Source organism: Crinia signifera, chromosome 2 (genome assembly GCF_055691185.1).
Source record: "Crinia signifera chromosome 2, ASM5569118v1, whole genome shotgun sequence".
Classification (NCBI taxonomy): Eukaryota; Metazoa; Chordata; class Amphibia; order Anura; family Myobatrachidae; genus Crinia; species Crinia signifera.
The window spans coordinates 564,998-585,528 of NC_139218.1; the positions used below are offsets into that span (position 1 = coordinate 564,998).

General features: G+C 49.6%; 1 protein-coding gene across 4 annotated transcripts in view; it reads left to right on the forward strand.

Moving 5' to 3' along the window:
- Positions 1-20,531, forward strand: part of SLC37A1 (solute carrier family 37 member 1) — a 114,196-nt gene that overhangs the window by 25,288 nt on the left and 68,377 nt on the right. For all 4 annotated transcript variants that reach the window (XR_014470215.1, XR_014470214.1, XM_083171425.1 and 1 more), the window contains exons 3-8: positions 44-125; positions 5,726-5,855; positions 5,930-6,008; positions 9,264-9,399; positions 14,395-14,471; positions 14,934-15,100. Coding sequence is in view for 2 of the 4 variants with exons in the window: in XM_083171425.1 (XP_083027551.1) it covers positions 44-125; positions 5,726-5,855; positions 5,930-6,008; positions 9,264-9,399; positions 14,395-14,471; positions 14,934-15,100 (671 nt within the window). In the remaining 2 variants the exon portion in view is untranslated. The remainder of the gene's footprint in view (positions 1-43; positions 126-5,725; positions 5,856-5,929; positions 6,009-9,263; positions 9,400-14,394; positions 14,472-14,933; positions 15,101-20,531) is intronic.

Sequence of the window (20,531 nt, forward strand, 5' to 3'; positions counted from 1 at the left end):
TCTCCAATGCTTCTGTCTCTTACTGATGTTTGTTCTGTCACAGGTTCCGTGCTCTGGTCCTCGTCCTGACCTACCTTCTCTACTGCAGTTTCCATCTGTCCAGGAAGCCGATCACCATCGTTAAGGTACGAAGTGTGGGATGGCCATGCATAATGGGCAGCCAGTGGTGACCGCTATGTAGGCCGAAAGGTTGGGATAGGTATTGTTATTATAGGAGTGCCACTAGGGGCAGAGTGGAGCTACAGGTGTTACAGGCTATGGTGACTGGTTCTCTCAGTCAGGCCCTGGCTGCTTATGTAAGTTATAAAGTTAGGGTTAGTTAGTAAAGCTGGTAAGCCGGTCCCGGTAACAAAGACTATTTAGTAATAGTGGCTAGATGAGCTACAGAATATAGCTATAGGATTGCTTACTGTAGCTGGGTGTGTGACCTATATTAGCAGGACTAGTTACTGTAGCTGGGGTGTGACCTATAGGAGCAGGACTAGTTACTGTAGCTGGGGGGGGGGGTGTGACCTATAGGAGCAGGACTAGTTACTGTAGCTGGGGGGGGGGGGGTGAACTATAGGAGCAGGACTAGTTACTGTAGCTGGGGGGGGGGGAGAGGTGACCTATAGGAGCAGGACTAGTTACTGTAGCTGAGGGGGGGGTGACCTATAGGAGCAGTGTGACCTATAGGAGCAGGACTAGTCACTGTAGCTGGGGGGGTGTGACCTATAGTAGCAGGACTAGTTACTGTAGCTGGGGGGGGGGAGAGGTGACCTATAGGAGCAGGACTAGTTACTGTAGCTGGGGGTGTGTGACCTATAGGAGCAGTGTGACCTATAGGAGCAGGACTAGTCACTGTCAGTGGCAGATTCAGGGGGGGGGGGCACCCGGGCACGCAAAGCTGTAACGTTTTTTCCCCTTAGGATAATATGGGACCCGTCAATTCCTACCCCCACCCGGGTCCGACGGCTGCCAGTTCCCCCCCTGGCATCACAGAAGCTTGTGGTTGATTTCATTCAATTCCAAATCGCTGGTTCTTCAATATGATACCAGGCTGGTCCATATCGGTCAATCGGTTCCAGAGATATTACGTGTAAACTAATTTTTTTATTTTTGAAACGTAATTTCATGGCTGTTCTTGTTCTTTGAGGGCAGATTACTCTGGAACCAAACGTTCTAGTTTCACTGGACCAAAATCATTCAAAGCCCACTCAAAAGTTCTTCAATATGATACTTGTCTCCTGCAAATGGATCAGTTGGTTCCGAAGATATAGCCGGTTAAATAGGATAACTGGTTGAAGGGGGGGGGGGGGTGGTTTTCTCTCCCCCTCACACCTAGGGTTACCACCTAGTCCCTTTAATTCCGGACACATGTTAATTACACAGGTTCTGTGGCAGTTTAAAATCAGGTGAAGTGGAGTTTTGAAGTCAGCCAGCCACAGAACCTGTGTAATTAATATGTGTCCGGAATTAAAGGGACTAGGTGGTAACCCTACTCACACCAGAAAATGCAGGGACTAGGCTGGTGTAAAAGGGGCCAACTTGGGAATGCATTTTCTGGTGTGAAAGGGGTATTATTTCAAATAGCCAGGACCTGCAGTGCTCTGAATACAGCCAGGCTCTGCCACTGTCAGTGGCTATCACTTCTGCCTGGCGGCTGTCCCCCATTTACCGCGAGCATGTATTCCCCTTGGCAATGAGCATGTAATCCCACATGACAATGAGCATGGAACCTCTGGCAATGAGCATGGAACCCTTGGCAATGAGCATGTAGATAAGCAGCACTTATGTAGCATAATTTTTAATAGGCATTATGGTGTTTGACATGATACATAATGGACATAATGGCGTGTAACTTAACTTGTAATGGACATTATGGTGTAAATGTTTAATGCGCGCCTTTGGTGGACAATGTTCCTGTTTATGAAACGTATTGTGAATTTTGGCTTAATCTGTGTGGCATTATGTGAATTCTGGCTCAATCCGGGTGTCATTATGTGAATTTTGGCTCAATCCATGTGGCATTATGTGAATTTTGTCACAATCCGTGTGGCATTATGTGAATTTTGTCTCAATATGTGTGGAATTATGTGAATTTTGGCTCAATCCGTGTGGCATTATGTGAATTTTGGCTCAATCCATGTGGCATTATGTGAATTTTGACACAATCCATATGGCATTATGTGAATTCTGGCTCAATCCGTGTGGCATTATGTGAATTTTGGCACAATCCGTGTGGCATTATGTGAATTTTGGCTCAATCTATGTGGCATTATGTGAATTTTGGCACAATCCGTGTGGCATTATGTGAATTTTGGCTCAATATGTGTGGCATTATGTGAATTTTGTCTCAATCCGTGTGGCATTATGTGAATTTTGGCTCAATCTATGTGGCATTATGTGAATTTTGTCTCAATCCGTGTGGCATTATGTTTATTTGTTTATTTTGGCTCAATCCATTTGGCATTATGTGAATTTTGACACAATCCATGTGGCACTATTTGAATTTTGGCTCAATCCATGTGGCATTATGTGAATTTTGGCTCAATCCGTGTGGCTTGATGTGAATTTTGGCTCATTCCATTTGGCATCATGTGTAAGGGGCAAGTATAATGGGGTCTAGTATTTTGTTGCATAATGTGTAGAAGTTGTATATGGTGTTGTACACTACACTCAAGGACACGCCCCCTGTTGAGTGGCCACACCCCATTTTCCAGAGCGCGCCTTCGGCGCGCGCACAACTACATCCTTCACTTTTGTCACCATGGTGGGCCTGCGTACTTTAAATGCCAGGGCCTATTTTTAATCTCATTCCCACCCTCTCTCTGCCACTCTCTTAGCATGTACACTGGCACCACTAACACCGCCCCTCCCCCACCGAAACCCTCTTGTATCATGGTGCCCCCCCTGTCATTTTATCCTGGATCCGCCCCTGGTCACTGTAGCTGGGGGTGTGTGACCTATAGTAGCAGGACTAGTAACTGTAGCTATGGGTGTGACCTATAGGAGCAGGACTAGTTACTGTAGCTGGGGGTGTGTGACCTATAGGTGCAGGACTAGTTACTGTAGCTGGGGGGGGGGGTGACCTATAGGAGCAGGACTAGTTACTGTAGCTGGGGGGGGGTGACCTATAGGAGCAGGACTAGTTACTGTAGCGGGGGGGGGGGGTGACCTATAGGAGCAGGACTAGTTACTGTAGCTGGGGGGGGGTGACCTATAGGAGCAGGACTAGTTACTGTAGCTGGGGGGGGGGGGTGTGACCTATAGGAGCAGGACTAGTTACTGTAGCCGGGGGGGGGGGGGGGTGTGACCTATAGGAGCAGTACTAGTTACTGTAGCTGGGGGGGGGGGTGAACTATAGGAGCAGGACTAGTTACTGTAGCTGGGGGTGTGTGAATTATAGGAGCAGTGTGACCTATAGGAGCAGGACTAGTTACTGTAGCTGGGGGTGTGTGACCTATAGTAGCAGGACTAGTTACCGTAGCTATGGGTGTGACCTATAGGAGCAGGACTAGTTACTGTAGCTGGGGGGTGTGACCTATAGGAGCAGGACTAGTTACTGTAGCTGGGGGTGTGTGACCTATAGGAGCAGGACTAGTTACTGTAGCTGGGGGTGTGTGTGACCTATAGGAGCAGGACTAGTTACTGTAGCTGGGGGGGGGTGACCTATAGGAGCAGGACTAGTTACTGGAGCTGGGGGGGGTGACCTATGGGAGCAGGACTAGTTACTGTAGCTGGGGGGGGTGTGTGTGTATGTGACCTATAGGAGCAGGACTAGTTACTGTAGCTGGGTGGGTGGGTGTGTGACCTATAGGAGCAGGACTAGTTACTGGAGCTGGGGGGGTGTGTGTGACCTATAGGAGCAGGACTAGTTACTGGAGCTGGGTGGGGGGATGTGTGACCTATAGGAGCAGGACTAGTTACTGGAGCTGGGGGGAGGGGGTGTGTGACCTATAGGAGCAGGACTAGATACTGTAGCTGGGGGTGTGTGACCTATAGGAGCAGGACTAGATACTGTAGCTGGGGGTGTGACCCATAGGAGCAGGACTAGATACTGTAGCTGGGGAGGGGTGTGAACTATAGGAGCAGGACTAGTTACTGTAGCTGGGGAGGGGTGTGAACTATAGGAGCAGGACTAGTTACTGTAGCTGGGGGGGTGTGAACTATAGGAGCAGTGTGACCTATAGGAGCAGGACTAGTTACTGTAGCTGGGGGGAGGGGGTGTGTGACCTATAGGAGCAGGACTAGATACTGTAGCTGGGGGTGTTACCTATAGGAGCAGGACTAGTTACTGTAGCTGAGGGGGGTGTGTGACCTATAGGAGCAGGACTAGTTACTGTAGCTGGGGAGGGGTGTGACCTATAGGAGCAGGACTAGTTACTGTAGCTGGGGGGGGGGTGACCTATAGGAGCAGGACTAGTTACTGTAGCTGGGGGGGGGTGTGACCTATAGGAGCAGGACTAGTTACTGTAGCTGGGTGGGTGTGTGACCTATAGGAGCAGGACTAGTTACTGGAGCTGGGGGGGTGTGTGTGACCTATAGGAGCAGGACTAGTTACTGGAGCTGGGTGGGGGGATGTGTGACCTATAGGAGCAGGACTAGATACTGTAGCTGGGGGTGTGACCCATAGGAGCAGGACTAGATACTGTAGCTGGGGAGGGGTGTGAACGATAGGAGCAGGACTAGTTACTGTAGCTGGGGAGGGGTGTGAACTATAGGAGCAGGACTAGTTACTGTAGCTGGGGGTGTGTGAACTATAGGAGCAGTGTGACCTATAGGAGCAGGACTAGTTACTGTAGCTGGGGATGTGTGACCTATAGGAGCAGGACTAGATACTGTAGCTGGGGGTGTGTGAACTATAGGAGCAGTGTGACCTATAGGAGCAGGACTAGTTACTGTAGCTGGGGATGTGTGACCTATAGGAGCAAGACTAGATACTGTAGCTGGGGGGGGGGGGTGTGAACTATAGGAGCAGGACTAGTTACTGTAGCTGGGGAGGGGTGTGAACTATAGGAGCAGGACTAGTTGCTGTAGCTGGGGGTGTGTGAACTATAGGAGCAGTGTGACCTATAGGAGCAGGACTAGTTACTGTAGCTGGGGGTGTGTGACCTATAGTAGCAGGACTAGTTACTGTAGCTATGGGTGTGACCTATAGGAGCAGGACTAGATACTGTAGCTGGGGGGGGGGTGTGAACTCTAGGAGCAGGACTAGTTATTGTAGCTGGGGAGGGGTGTGAACTATAGGAGCAGGACTAGTTACTGTAGCTGGGGGGGTGTGACCTATAGTAGCAGGACTAGTTACTGTAGCTGGGGTGTGTTACCTATAGGAGCAGGACTAGTTACTGTAGCTGGGGGTGTGTGACCTATAGGAGCAGGACTAGTTACTGTAGTTGGGGGTGTGTGTGACCTATAGGAGCAAGACTACTTACTGTAGCTGGGGGTGTGTGTGACCTATAGGAGCAGGACTAGTTACTGTAGCTGGGGAGGGGTGTGAACTATAGGAGCAGGACTAGTTACTGTAGCTGGGGATGGGTGTGAACTATAGGAGCAGGACTAGTTACTGTAGCTGGGGGGTGTGAGCTATAGGAGCAGGACTAGTTACTGTAGCTGGGGGGTGTGAGCTATAGGAGCAGGACTAGTTACTGTAGCTGGGGGGGTGTGACCTATAGTAGCAGGACTAGTTAGTAGCTGGTTAGCAGAGAATAAGACTGGTTTATGTGACTGTGGAATCTGTTCTCAGGGAGAATTACACAAACACTGTTCTGAACCCAACGAGATTGAACTACACAGCTACAAGGAGTTTGTTATCCTGAAGCAGTCGCTGCGTCAGGCTGCGGACAATGCATCTCGCTGCGGCTGGGCCCCATTCGGTGAGACCTACTACCATATCCTGTACAGTCTCTGCACAATGTCCTCTGTCCTCACCTGTCCTGTCTCTCCTTAGATAAGAAGAACTATAAGCAGTTACTGGGTGCCCTGGACTACTCCTTCCTGTGCGCGTACGCTGTGGGGATGTTCCTCAGGTGAGTGAGGGCCAGCTGCTAGACCAGTGTATGGGTCAAGCTCTGGAGTAATGGTCTTCTATGGTGGAGAGGGATACCGGCTCGGGCACTGCGCTCAGGCACAGGAGGGGAGGGATACTGGCTGTCGCTGCGCTCAGGCACAGGAGGGGAGGGATACTGGCTGTCGCTGCGCTCAGGCACAGGAGGGGAGGGATACCGGCTGTCGCTGTGCTCAGGCACAGGAGGGGAGGGATACCGGCTCTCTGTCACTGCGCTCAGGCACAGGAGGGGAGGGATACCGGCTCTCTGTCACTGCGCTCAGGCACAGGAGGGGAGGGATACCGGCTCTCTGTCACTGTGCTCAGGCACAGGAGGGGAGGGATACTGGCTGTCACTGTGCTCAGGCACAGGAGGGGAGGGATACCCGCTCTCTGTCACTGTGCTCAGGCACAGGAGGGGAGGGATACCGGCTCTCTGTCACTGCGCTCAGGCACAGGAGGGGAGGGATACCGGCTCTGTCACTGCGCTCAGGCACAGGAGGGGAGGGATACCGGCTGTCACTGCGCTCTGGCACAGGAGGGGAGGGATACCGGCTGTCACTGCGCTCAGGCACAGGAGGGGAGGGATACCGGCTGTCACTGCGCTCAGGCACAGGAGGGGAGGGATACCGGCTGTCACTGCGCTCAGGCACAGGAGGGGAGGGATACTGGCTGTCGCTGCGCTCAGGCACAGGAGGGGAGGGATACCGGCTGTCACTGCGCTCAGGCACAGGAGGGGAGGGATACCGGCTCTCTGTCACTGTGCTCAGGCACAGGAGGGGAGGGATACTGGCTGTCACTGCGCTCAGGCACAGGAGGGGAGGGATACCGGCTCTCTGTCACTGCGCTCAGGCACAGGAGGGGAGGGATACCGGCTCTCTGTCACTGCGCTCAGGCACAGGAGGGGAGGGATACCGGCTCTCTCTGTCACTGCGCTCAGGCACAGGAGGGGAGGGATACCGGCTGTCACTGCGCTCAGGCACAGGAGGGGAGGGATACTGGCTGTCACTGCGCTCAGGCACAGGAGGGGAGGGATACCGGCTGTCACTGTGCTCAGGCACAGGAGGGAAGGGATACCGGCTGTCACTGCGCTCAGGCACAGGAGGGGAGGGATACCGGCTGTCACTGCGCTCAGGCACAGGAGGGGAGGGATACTGGCTGTCACTGCGCTCAGGCACAGGAGGGGAGGGATACTGGCTGTCGCTGCGCTCAGGCACAGGAGGGGAGGGATACCGGCTGTCACTGCGCTCAGGCACAGGAGGGGAGGGATACTGGCTGTCACTGTGCTCAGGCACAGGAGGGGAGGGATACCGGCTCTCTGTCACTGTGCTCAGGCACAGGAGGGGAGGGATACTGGCTGTCACTGCGCTCAGGCACAGGAGGGGAGGGATACCGGCTGTCACTGTGCTCAGGCACAGGAGGGAAGGGATACCGGCTGTCACTGCGCTCAGGCACAGGAGGGGAGGGATACCGGCTGTCACTGCGCTCAGGCACAGGAGGGGAGGGATACTGGCTGTCACTGCGCTCAGGCACAGGAGGGGAGGGATACTGGCTGTCGCTGCGCTCAGGCACAGGAGGGGAGGGATACCGGCTGTCACTGCGCTCAGGCACAGGAGGGGAGGGATACTGGCTGTCACTGTGCTCAGGCACAGGAGGGGAGGGATACCGGCTCTCTGTCACTGTGCTCAGGCACAGGAGGGGAGGGATACCGGCTCTCTGTCACTGCGCTCAGGCACAGGAGGGGAGGGATACCGGCTGTCACTGCGCTCAGGCACAGGAGGGGAGGGATACCGGCTCTCTGTCACTGCGCTCAGGCACAGGAGGGGAGGGATACCGGCTGTCGCTGCGCTCAGGCACAGGAGGGGAGGGATACCGGCTCTCTGTCACTGCGCTCAGGCACAGGAGGGGAGGGATACCGGCTCTCTGTCACTGCGCTCAGGCACAGGAGGGGAGGGATACCGGCTCTCTGTCACTGCGCTCAGGCACAGGAGGGGAGGGATACCGGCTCTCTGTCACTGCGCTCAGGCACAGGAGGGGAGGGATACCAGCTCTCTGTCACTGCGCTCAGGCACAGGAGGGGAGGGATACCGGCTGTCACTGCGCTCAGGCACAGGAGGGGAGGGATACCGGCTGTCACTGTGCTCAGGCACAGGAGGGGAGGGATACCGGCTGTCACTGCGCTCAGGCACAGGAGGGGAGGGATACCGGCTGTCGCTGCGCTCAGACACACAGCAACAAGTACAGTGTGCGGTGGGATTGCAGCATTTCTATACAGAAAGTAAGTCGCTGGCAGCGAGCTGTGCACTAATACACAGGGAGCCTAGTAATGTGCGGGACGTACCCACAGGGCCCTAAGCGTTGCCTTGTGGGAAATCTGACCCTGACATGATACTGACGAACACAATTATCAGGGGTTAGAGGAGGAAACCATTCTACATAGGAAGAGGAGTACTAGACCAGTGGTTCCCATACTTGCTTGAATCACTGCGCCCCCCGAGTATCAGAATTATTTTATGGCACCCCTAGGGCAAAAGTTTGATAAAAGCTGATAAAATCCGAAACTATCTTCAAATAAGTAAATTGTGTTTATCGCATCCTTGGCGAGATGAGCGAATGGACAGGGTTCGCTTCTGTTTGTCCACATTCACCTGTTACATTAGTCATAAATAATTTTAATTGGACCACCAACCCCAGGGCACCCCTGCAAGTCTTCCAAGGCACCGTATGGTGCACGGTACACTGTTCGGGAACCACCGTACTAGACCGTGAGGGTAAATGAACTCACAGAAAGGGTAGTGGGTGAGTGGAATAGCTCCCGTCAGAGGTGGTAGAGACAGTACAGCAATACATACATGTATAGGCCGAAGGAACCTGTGTATCCGCCTCCAACTGATGGCAAATTGGGGGCAAGACTGAAATCACTATTTTGTAAAAGGTGATAATGTGTCTCTCATTACATCACTGGCAGCTTCCAGTCATTGTGCTAGTGTTCATTCCGCTCTGGTTACTCAGTACTGAGATACAGACCAGAGTGTGCTAGATGCATCGGAGCAGAGAGGGACACCAAGGCAGAAGCTAGTAAATGTATTCCTGTGTGCGGGTCATACACTCTGTACCGTGCTAGGCTCACATACAGTAAAGGGCCCCTGGCATAGGCAGCGACTTGAGTTACTATAATCACTGATGTGTTCCGCATTGCAGAGAATTTACCATATATCCTTGTTTCTCCCCATCTTAGTGGGATGATTGGGGAACGTTTACCCCTCCGTTATTTCCTCTCCTGGGGCATGGTGGCCAGTGGCTTCTTCACCATCCTCTTCGGATTAGGGTACTTCTACAATATCCACAATCTGACCTACTATATCATCATACAGGTAAGTACAGACTGGGGCTTGCAGATGGGCAGGTGTCCATGCTGGGGCTGGTCACTGTCTGTGTAGATCCAGCCGCTAGCCCTCATCAGTGTGCCAGCAAATAACACAAAAGAAAAAAAAAAAATATATATATATATATATATATATATATAATTTTTATTTTTTTTATTCACTACGGGGGTTGCTGCGGCACTACGGAGACTGAGGTTTTAGCAAACAAATTGTTTTAATGTGGCTGGTACACACATCTCGTATCCGACGTTTCGGGGTTTAACATGACATCACCTTGAAAACGGGGCATGTTAGACCCCGAAACGTCAGCACTCCAGACTCTGAATTGGATGCCGCGGTGCCTTTCAGTGTATAATCTAGATGAAACCACCCAACACCCGGAACGCTGGTTTGTCGCACTATAAATGTCTCTGCTTATTGTCTGTGCCCTGTATATGTATTTTATGAACTTGATGAAGACCTCACCGGTCTTGAAACATCGCCCTATGGATTTGTTTATGCACTAATATAAATTGACCTATTTACACGTCCGTGGAGTGCCGACTATTAATCTCAGCGCCTTTCCGAGTGTTGGGTGGATATTTATTATTTATTTATTTGCAGTTTCTTATATAGCGCAGCAGATTCAGTTACAGCGTCTTATATAGCGCAGCAGATTCCCTTACAGCGTCTTATATAGCGCAGCAGATTCCGGTACAGCGTCTTATATAGCAGCAGATTCCGTTACAGTGTCTTATATAGCAGCAGGTTCCGTTACAGTGTCTTATATAGCGCAGCAGGTTCCGTTACAGTGTCTTATATAGCGCAGCAGATTCCGTTACAGTGTCTTATATAGCAGCAGATTCCGTTAGTGTCTTATATAGCGCAGCAGATTCCGTTACAGTGTCTTATATAGCGCAGCAGATTCCTTTACAGTGTCTTATATAGCGCAGCAGATTCCGTTACAGTGTCTTATATAGCGCAGCAGATTCCGTTACAGTGTCTTATATAGCGCAGCAGATTCCGTTACAGTGTCTTATATAGCACAGCAGATTCCGTTACAGTGTCTTATATAGCGCAGCAGATTCCGTTACAGTGTCTTATATAGCAGCAGATTCCGTTACATCGCCTTATATAGCGCAGCAGATTCCGTTACAGTGTCTTATATAGCGCAGCAGATTCTGTTACAGTGTCTTATATAGCGCAGCAGATTCCGTTACAGTGTCTTATATAGCGCAGCAGATTCAGTTACAGTGTCTTATATAGCGCAGCAGATTCCGTTACAGTGTCTTATATAGCGCAGCAGGTTCCGTTACAGTGTCTTATATAGCAGCAGATTCCGTTAGTGTCTTATATAGCGCAGCAGATTCCGTTACAGTGTCTTATATAGCGCAGCAGATTCCGTTACAGTGTCTTATATAGCGCAGCAGATTGCGTTACAGTGTCTTATATAGCGCAGCAGATTCCGTTACATCGTCTTATATAGCAGCAGATTCCGTTACATCGTCTTATATAGCGCAGCAGATTCTGTTACAGTGTCTTATATAGCGCAGCAGATTCCGTTACAGTGTCTTATATAGCGCAGCAGATTCAGTTACAGTGTCTTATATAGCGCAGCAGATTCCGTTACAGTGTCTTATATAGCGCAGCAGATTCCGTTACAGTGTCTTATATAGCGCAGCAGATTCCGTTAGTGTCTTATATAGCGCAGCAGATTCTGTTACAGTGTCTTATATAGCGCAGCAGATTCCGTTACAGTGTCTTATATAGCGCAGCAGATTCAGTTACAGTGTCTTATATAGCGCAGCAGATTCCGTTACAGTGTCTTATATAGCGCAGCAGATTCCGTTACAGTGTCTTATATAGCGCAGCAGATTCCGTTAGTGTCTTATATAGCGCAGCAGATTCCGTTACAGTGTCTTATATAGCGCAGCAGATTCCGTTACAGTGTCTTATATAGCGCAGCAGATTCAGTTACAGTGTCTTATATAGCGCAGCAGATTCCGTTACAGCGTCTTATATAGCGCCGCAGATTCCGTTACAGCGTCTTATATAGCGCCGCAGATTCCGCTACAGCGTCTTATATAGCGCAGCACATTCCGTTACAGTGTCTTATATAGCGCGGCAGATTCCGTTACAGCGTCTTATATAGCGCGGCAGATTCCGTTACAGCGTCTTATATAGCGCAGCAGATTCCGTTACAGCGTCTTATATCGCGCAGCAGATTCAGTTAGTGTCTTATATCGCGCAGCAGATTCCGTTGCGCTTTACAATAGTGGACAGTGATAAAACAAACTGGGTAACACCAGACAGACTTGGAGGTAGGAGGGCCCTGCTGCAAGCTTACAATCTATAGGGATATAGGGGGAACACAAGGACAGGCAGCAGTAACAGCATAGCAGTCCCAACAAGTTACAAGTCCAGAAGGGAAGCTATATAATACATAAGTGCCTCAGAGGGTTATGCGTGTAGAACAGTGGCGCTGGAACGTTTTTAGGTTGGGGGGGCAAGATATAATCTCATTTTGGCCCCCCCTAAATTGCTATATGTTACCCCCTGATAGTTAATGAAAAATGTTTTCATCAATAGTAATAGAGTAACAGAAAAACACTATAGTTTTATTAGTAACAACATAACATTTGTCCAGCACATGTCCCCACATCCCTCATATGTCCAGCACATGCCCCCACATCCCTCATATGTCCAGCACATGCCCCCACATCCCTCATATGTCCAGCACATGCCCCCACATCCCTCATATGTCCAGCACATGCCCCCACATCCCTCATATGCCCAGCACATGCCCCCACATCCCTCATATGCCCAGCACATGCCCCCACATCCCTCATATGTCCAGCACATGCCCCCACATCCCTCATATGCCCAGCACATGCCCCCACATCCCTCATATGTCCAGCACATGTCCCCACACCACTCATATGTCCAGCACATGCCCCCACATCCCTCATATGTCAAGCACATGCCCCTATAACCCTCATATGTCCAGCACATGTCCCCACACCACTCATATGTCCAGCACATGCCCCCACATCCCTCATATGTCCAGCACATGCCCCCACATCCCTCATATGTCCAGCACATGTCCCTATAACCCTCATATGTCCAGCACATGCCCCCACATCCCTCATATGTCCAGCATATGTCCCTATAACCCTCATATGTCCAGCACATGTCCCCACATCCCTCATATGTTCAGCACATGCCCCCACATCCCTCATATGTCCAGCACATGCCCCCACATCCCTCATATGCCCAGCACATGCCCCCACATCCCTCATATGCCCAGCACATGCCCCTACATCCCTCATATGTCCAGCACATGTCCCCACATCCCTCATATGTTCAGCACATGTCCCTATAACCCTCATTTGCCCAGAACATGTCCCCACACCACTCATATGCCCAGAACATCAATTGTTCACACACTCCCCATAACTTAATACATCCCCAATGTACATTAACTCAAATTGTGAGCAAGTTTAGAGATCTCCTCAACTTACTTTTTTTGTTTTGCTGCCTGGATCCCTCCCATACACAGCAGGGCAGACACGCTGGCCGCAGCAGGATGGGGTTGGAGCGCGCTGGGGACCTGGATGCTGGATGCCATGCCCATGCGACGCTCGTCGCTGAAGCAGCAGGGGGCGGGCGGCCGCGGCGTCGGACACTGTAAGTGTCAATCAAACACCGCTGGGCAGGGCGGCCGGCAGGGAGGGGACTCAGGTCTGACAGGGAGGACGGATGGAGAGACCCGGCGCAGCGGCGCCAGCGCGCATAGCACTGCAGGATATGTGAGTGTAGAAAAGACCTCACACATACATCAAGACACAGACGGGCCCACGGTACTTTAGCGCCTCAGTAATTTTGGGGGGGGCAAGCTGCCCCCTCGCCCCCCCCGTTCCGGCGCCTCTGGTGTAGAACTTAAATATGATAGGCTTGTCTGAAGAGGTGAGTTTTCAGGGAACGCTTGAAAGTTTGGAGGCTAGTGGAGAGTCTTATTCTTAGCGGATATCTATCTATCTATTTATCTATCATCGCTGCACCTCTGAATATACTAGTTAGTGTCATGCGCTGTGTTTGTCCCGTTACAGCCCAGCTACGCCTAGTTAGTGTCATGCAGTGTGTATGTCCCGTTACAGCCCAGCTACGCCTAGTTAGTGTCATGCAGTGTGTATGTCCCGTTACAGCCCAGCTACGCCTAGTTAGTGTCATGTAGGGGTATGTCCCGTTACAGCCCAGCTATGCCTCGTTAGTGTCATGTAGGGAGTATGTCCCGTTACAGCCCAGCTACATCTAGTTAGTGTCATGTAGGGAGTATGTCCCGTTACAGCCCAGCTACATCTAGTTAGTGTCATGTAGGGCGTATGTCCCGTTACAGCCCAGCTACGCCTCCTTAGTTTAATGTGAACCTGAAATGTGCATGACCCTACATCACATGTACTTTGCTAGCGTGTACAGTGCAGAACATGCAACATATGCTCTGCAAAGGGGCAAACATTCTGGATCAGAAGCTACATTGTATCTCAGATTCTGGTATCTCTGGTTTAGATGTATGAGGCTATCTGGTTCCTATTCGATTGTGAGCTCTTGTTACTAGGGCACAAACTCCATTACTTCTGTGGTCATTCATTTACACTTATTGATAGAATTCACCATTACAAATGGATTATCCAGTGATATAAGAAGACAGGGGGCATCTGTAATGGGGTCTGCACATGCCTCATACCCTATTACATGTGCCCCTGGGTATTTACAGGCAGGGGAATATGTAATATGGAGCTCGGTATTATTGTCCCCTTATGGGATCCATTATAGACCAAGGTGTCTACGTACTAAGCGTTGGAGAGAGGTAAAGTATCAGTCAATCAAACCCAACCTGTGACATGGCAGATAGGATCTGATTGGTTGGTACTTTATCTTTCTACAACGATATTTACATAGAACCCCAAGTCCTCTAATTACTCAGTGATTTCGTTTACTTCCCAGGTGCTGAATGGATTGGTCCAGACCACTGGATGGCCGTGTGTTGTCACCTGCATCGGGAACTGGTTTGGGAAAGGACGGTAAGAGAGGACAATGTTCTGGGTGTGTTAATAGCTGATCTCTGGCAGAATCCTGTTCCTCCCTGGTGGTGTGGGGTTCTGGTAGGCGGTTACTACCTGGTGGCTGGGTTATTCCTTAGTAGAACAGGGGAACACCAGGTTATTTTTTTCTGGCGGAAGCAAAATTAGGGTCAAGGTATCACCGGCACCATCAGTGTCATGTATTATTACCACAGCGGTCACAGGCAAAATCCTCTCCAGCCGGTAGACCACCATTATTCCTCCATCCTTTCCTTCTTCTCCCCCACGTCCTCTGCTTCTTCTCCTCCTTCCTCATGTCCTCTCCTTCTTCTTCTCCTCTCCCTCACATCCTCTCCTTCTTCTCCTCTCCCTCGCGTCCTCTTCTTCTTTTCCTCTCCCCCACGTCCTCTGCTTCTCCTCCTCTTTCTCCTCTCACTCCCTCCTTTTACTCTCCCCCTACAGGAGAGGGTTCATTATGGGCGTATGGAACTCACACACGTCAGTTGGGAACATTCTCGGTTCCCTGATCGCTGGATTCTGGGTGTCTACATGTTGGGGAATGTCCTTCATAGTTCCCGGCCTGATAATCTGTGTGATGGGCGCCATCTGCTTCTTCTTCCTCATAGAACGTAAGTGACTGTGACCTCGTACTATGCGGCGCGTCCTATAAGGCGTCTAAAGGTGCAATTCTGTTAGAGCAAATATTGGAATAAGCAGCTAGATTGTTCTACACCAGGGGTGGCCAACCCGCGGCTCGCTCAAATGTGCGGCTCCCTCCCTTTCATGTGCGGCGCCGGCTAGAAGGCTCAGTCTCTCCCTTTCATGTGTGCCTTCTGCGTGCACAGCGCGATGGGCCGCGGTGACCCGGCACATGCGCAGTCACACTAGGAGGCAGCATCCCAGGCGCCATTTTAGTCACTGCAGAGTGCGTAGCCATATGCCGTTTTGAGCTCTCTTGCTCCTTCCCCACCTCAGCCTCCTGCTATCCTGAGCCCTCCTGCTACATATGTAATGTGTATATACTGTAATGCCTAAATAGCTATGTGTAATAACCTGCTATACAATGTATTGTGTGTCATGATGAAGCACGCTATAGTGAATTTGTTTACAGTGGTAATTCCCAGCAGCCTCGGCAGCTACACAGAATGTCAGTAGCATGTCACAAAACCAGTGTCAGAAGGAGGGTGAGCAACAGTTGGGCAGTGCAGTCTGTGAGGAGAAGTCCAGGGAGAAAGTGCGGCAGGTAGCGGGAGCACCGAGGATGCTTATACTTGGGGGGGGGGTTCATCAGTTGCTGGGATTCCCTCTCAAGTTTTTGCTGTGACCTGTCGGACTGTATATTATAAAAGGAGAGGTGTGGTGAGCTCATTCCCGAAATACATACGTACATACCTGTACCAGCCCAGGAAAGAGGTGTTCTCATATTTACCTACACATCAGTTGCTGGGATTCCCTCTCAAGTTTTTGCTGTGACCTGTCGGACTGTATATTATAAAAGGAGAGGTGTGGTGAGCTCATTCCCGAAATACATACGTACATACCTGTACCAGCCCAGGAAAGAGGTGTTCTCATATTTACCTACACAGCTGTATACAGTTTAAAGACATTGGTACTTGTGTATTAGCATGGCGCCCACTACACTATTCTGCGTAATGGAATCTTATCGCACGTTTTAGTGCCATGCGATGCACTTTTCCTGCCGTGAGTTGCGATGCGATCTCACTAGTTAATTTATTCACTGCACCCTGACCGCAGATCGCATTGCATTACACTTAAAATCGAATGCGATTGCATGTGATTTTTTTTTTGTGCGATTTACCACAAAACCCCCAGTGTATATGTGATGCAATTTAATTTTTACACTCCCAATATCCACGTCACCCCGAAGCGTGGGGAGCGGACGCGTTACGCGTCCTCCCGACCTTTTCATAACCCCCCTATCCACGTTGGCATGGAGTTGATTCTATATAGTGTGGCGAGCCACTGAGCCTGAAGCGTGTCGAGCGGACGCGGATTCACCCCTGCCATTTCATACATCTGACAGTAATGATGACGACGTGTTAAAAGGTAACTTGAATTTACTTAATAAATATTAATGAAGTATCTTATTCAATAATGAAATCACATTAATCACAATAAATAATTACAATAATAACAATCAAGGAAATAAAGAATTACAATAATAACAATAAATCAATGAAAATAACACTAATAATTACAATTCATGAAGAAAAAAACTTCATAAAACTGTCACTCTGCCTTGGGAAGCAGCGAAAGTGCGCGTAGAATACGCTCAAATGCGTTATCTGCACAGAGTCTTCCGCCATATAAACTCCTGCCGGTATGACGCTAAATGGTGGCGTGCCGTGCCTCTTTGGCGCTTGTTGCGCCATTTGCATGAGCCCCAAAGTCGCTCAATGTTCTGGGTGTGAACACCTGTGTCCGGGTCCACAAATGGTGATATCCAGCCTGTTCCAGCTGCTTATGTGAGTGTGTGCTGGATTGGATATCCCTGCTGGGTATGTCGGCTACGAGAATTGAATAAGAGATTGGTACCAGTGTGTACACAATGTTTTTGTGGATGCCACACAAATAGTTGCAGTTATTGGATTTTTAGGACCGTGATCGGTAACCCTCGAGATAATTCCTGTAGTTCATAACACCGCATATTCATAAGAGATTGTAATCTACTACACAGTTTGTGTAGACAATTCAAAGGAAATGGGTATCGGTGTGTGTATTGTTGTGGTCGCGTCATGGAATTCAGGTTTTTAATTTTATATTCTTTTTGTATACTTATTGGGGCAGTGGTAGGCATTTTAACATTGGATTAATAAGGTCATCCATGCTATAATATAGGGGAGTGTGGAATCCCGATCTGTAGATGGTATTAGGAACTGTCAGATCCTAATGATAATAATCATGTGGACGAATGTGTCCTGGAGACAGGAAGGGTTATAGTAAGGAGCGTGTCCGTGAATCTCTAAATTGATAATATTCATGTTAGACGTATGAAAATAAATGCTCATGTATGGGAAATGATGGTGAATCAATGGGAAGGTGTCAGTGAAATTTAAATGTGCGATGGTGGGAGCTGGTAGGGAACCCGCTGTGATGAGAACAGAGGAGACACAATTTCTGTGTATTCTCATGGGTGGCTAAATATTCTGTGTGTGTGTGTGTGTGTGTGTGTACAGTGAAATTCCAGGGGTGCGGGGGAGTAGGTGAGATACCAGGGAAAAGGATGACCGGGCTTGTCCTGAATATGGAGGATCTTGATTAAATCCTCAACCTACTAAATCAGGTATCACCTATGGGCGCTAATAAGAAGGTGAGATGTGATCATAATACAATGATTTATGATTACAATATGTTATGAACTGGTAAAATAAGGGCTGTGAACACCAGTGACCACTGCAAACTACAATCATGTGAACAACGTGATGGACGGGGTGTATGGTGAAATCCTACATGTGAAGTAGGGATAGGTTCGATATGAGTAATACCAGTATATGATTTTCTGTGGTGCAAAGTTGTTTTAAGACTTGTCCAATGCAATTAGAATTTTAAGAGTATGATAATACGGCTGCCGCTGCATATAGGCCGAATAGGAATATAGGATGGGAAAAAAGGAGACCTGATTCTGTGATTGTAAAGGTTAGTTCACCAGGTAAAGACGGAGAAAGAGTTGAAGAATATGGTAATCTTCACAAGAAAACTATAGAATTGTTTTATTTATTCAAGCCTCCTGGGCGGACGGTACCCATCAGGAAAATTAACCTGGTTTCTTGCCTGAGGAGTTCCTGATCCCAGTCTCCTCTACGTATGCCCATATCGATCTTCATCCCAAATACTTTCAAGCCAGGGCCTAGTGCCGCTGTTCCTCCGTCCGCCATTCCATTCTTGAATGCTGGATTGGGAGGCTGCCACTTAGAGTGTCCTGAAATCCATTTTTTTCCTTTGAATGGACTGAAAATTGTTAAATTATCCCGGAAGTTCACCCTCAGTAAAAATCAGGGTACTTGTGGAGTATCACGGCTCCCATCGTATGGCATCGTATGCCATATGTAGTGGCATACGATGGCATACGATGTTTTACCGATTTTTGAGCAAAAATGGTGAAAAATCGGTAAAACATTGCATGGCATTGTATGCCATCGATGCAATACGATGTTTTACCGATTTTTGAGCCATTTTAGCTCAAAAATCGTATGCGATCGCATCGGATGCCATTTGATGGCATCCGATGCGATGCGATGGCACCCGATTTTGCACTGAAATGCATCAGAATGCATTGAAATGTGTATTAAAGTAGTGAAATGCCCCCAAATGCCATTTTTCATAGTGCACCACCCCCACTATCAACGTCAACCCGAAGCGTGGCGAGCGCAGCGGTACGCGTCCTACGACCTTTTCATACCCCCACTATACACGTCGGCGTGGAGTTGAGAATAGAATAGTGTGGCGAGCGCAGCGAGCCACCGAGCCCGATGCGTGGCGAGGGGACGCGGATACCTGTAAAGCCCGCGAGGAGACGCGTATAGCTGTGAAGGTATCCGCATCCCCTCGCGGGGCTCGCTGCGCTCGCCACGCTTCGGGCTCGGTGGCTCTCTGCGCTCGCCACACTATTCTATTCTCAACTCCACGCCGACGTGGATAGTGGGGGTATGAAAAGGTCGTAGGATGCGTACCGCCGCCCCTCGCGGGCTCGCTGCGCTCGCCACGCTTCGGGTTGACGTTGATAGTGGGGGTGGTGCACTATGAAAAATGGCATTTGGGGGCATTTCACTACTTTAATACACATTTCAATGCATTCTGATGCATTTCAGTGCAAAATCGGGTGGCATCGCATCGGATGCCATCGTATGGCATCCGATGCGATCGCATACGATTCTTGAGCTAAAATGGCTCAAAAATCGTTAAAACATCGTATCGCATCGATGCCATGCGATGTTTTACCGATTTTTCACCATTTTTGCTCAAAAATCGGTAAAACATCGTATCGCATCATATGACATCGTATGCCACTACATATGGCATACGATGTTATCCGATGTTTTACCGATTTTTGACCATTTTTGCGCAAAAATCGGTAAAACATCGTATCGCATCGTATGACATCGTATGCCACTACATATGGCATACGATGTTATGCGATGGCATACGATTTTTGAGCTAAAATAGTCAAAAATCGGTAAAACATCGCATCGCATCGTATGCCATCGTATGCCACATGCGATGCGATGCGATTTTTAGCATACGATCTGCATACGATGCAGGTCGTGGGAGCCGTGATACTCCACAAGTACCAAAATCAGATTGCACAACCCAATCGTTCTTTTTTTTTATATTTGTAATATATATTTAGGTGATTCATCGCGCCTTACGGGCGCTCTTCACACAGTCGTAAGGGGCCCCTTAATTTGTTAATGTTTGTATATGACAAATATGGTTAGAATTGTATGAAAGATGGCCTGTATTGCAACTTGAGTTATAGGTGAAATGTGTTATATAGAGAGCATATGATGTGGAAGGGGTGTGTATTGTTTTGTTTAATTAAAAAGCGGTTACAGAGTAAGATGTACATTGATAGTGTGGAGGGTACAGTGACATTTGTGGGTGTGGGGGGGGGGCTGTGTGTGCATGTTGTTTAGGTGTGTGTGTGTGTGTGCGCGCAATAGTATAGTAGTGTGTTTTTGAGTCAGCGGCTCCCCACTGGCGGAGGTCACGACACAGGAAAACAGGAGGCTGGGTAGTGATAGGGGAGTGTGGGCATAAGGGGGACTAAAGAGGAGGGTGGGGGACACTGTGCAGCTTCTGCCAGTGGGTGAGGGTCCAGCGTGGCAGCACAGGACGGTGACCCTGAGTCAGTGTCTCCTCCCTACTGGGTGGAAGTTACGGTTCAGGAGAGCAGAAAGCTGGGTAGGGATAGAAGTGTGTGGGCATACGGGGACTAAAGGGGGCACAGGGGTGCCATGAATTGCAGGGGGGTGCCGTGAATCAAGGGAGGGAGGGGGGCAGAATTGCGGGAGGGGCGCAGGTGTCCGCGAATCACGGGAG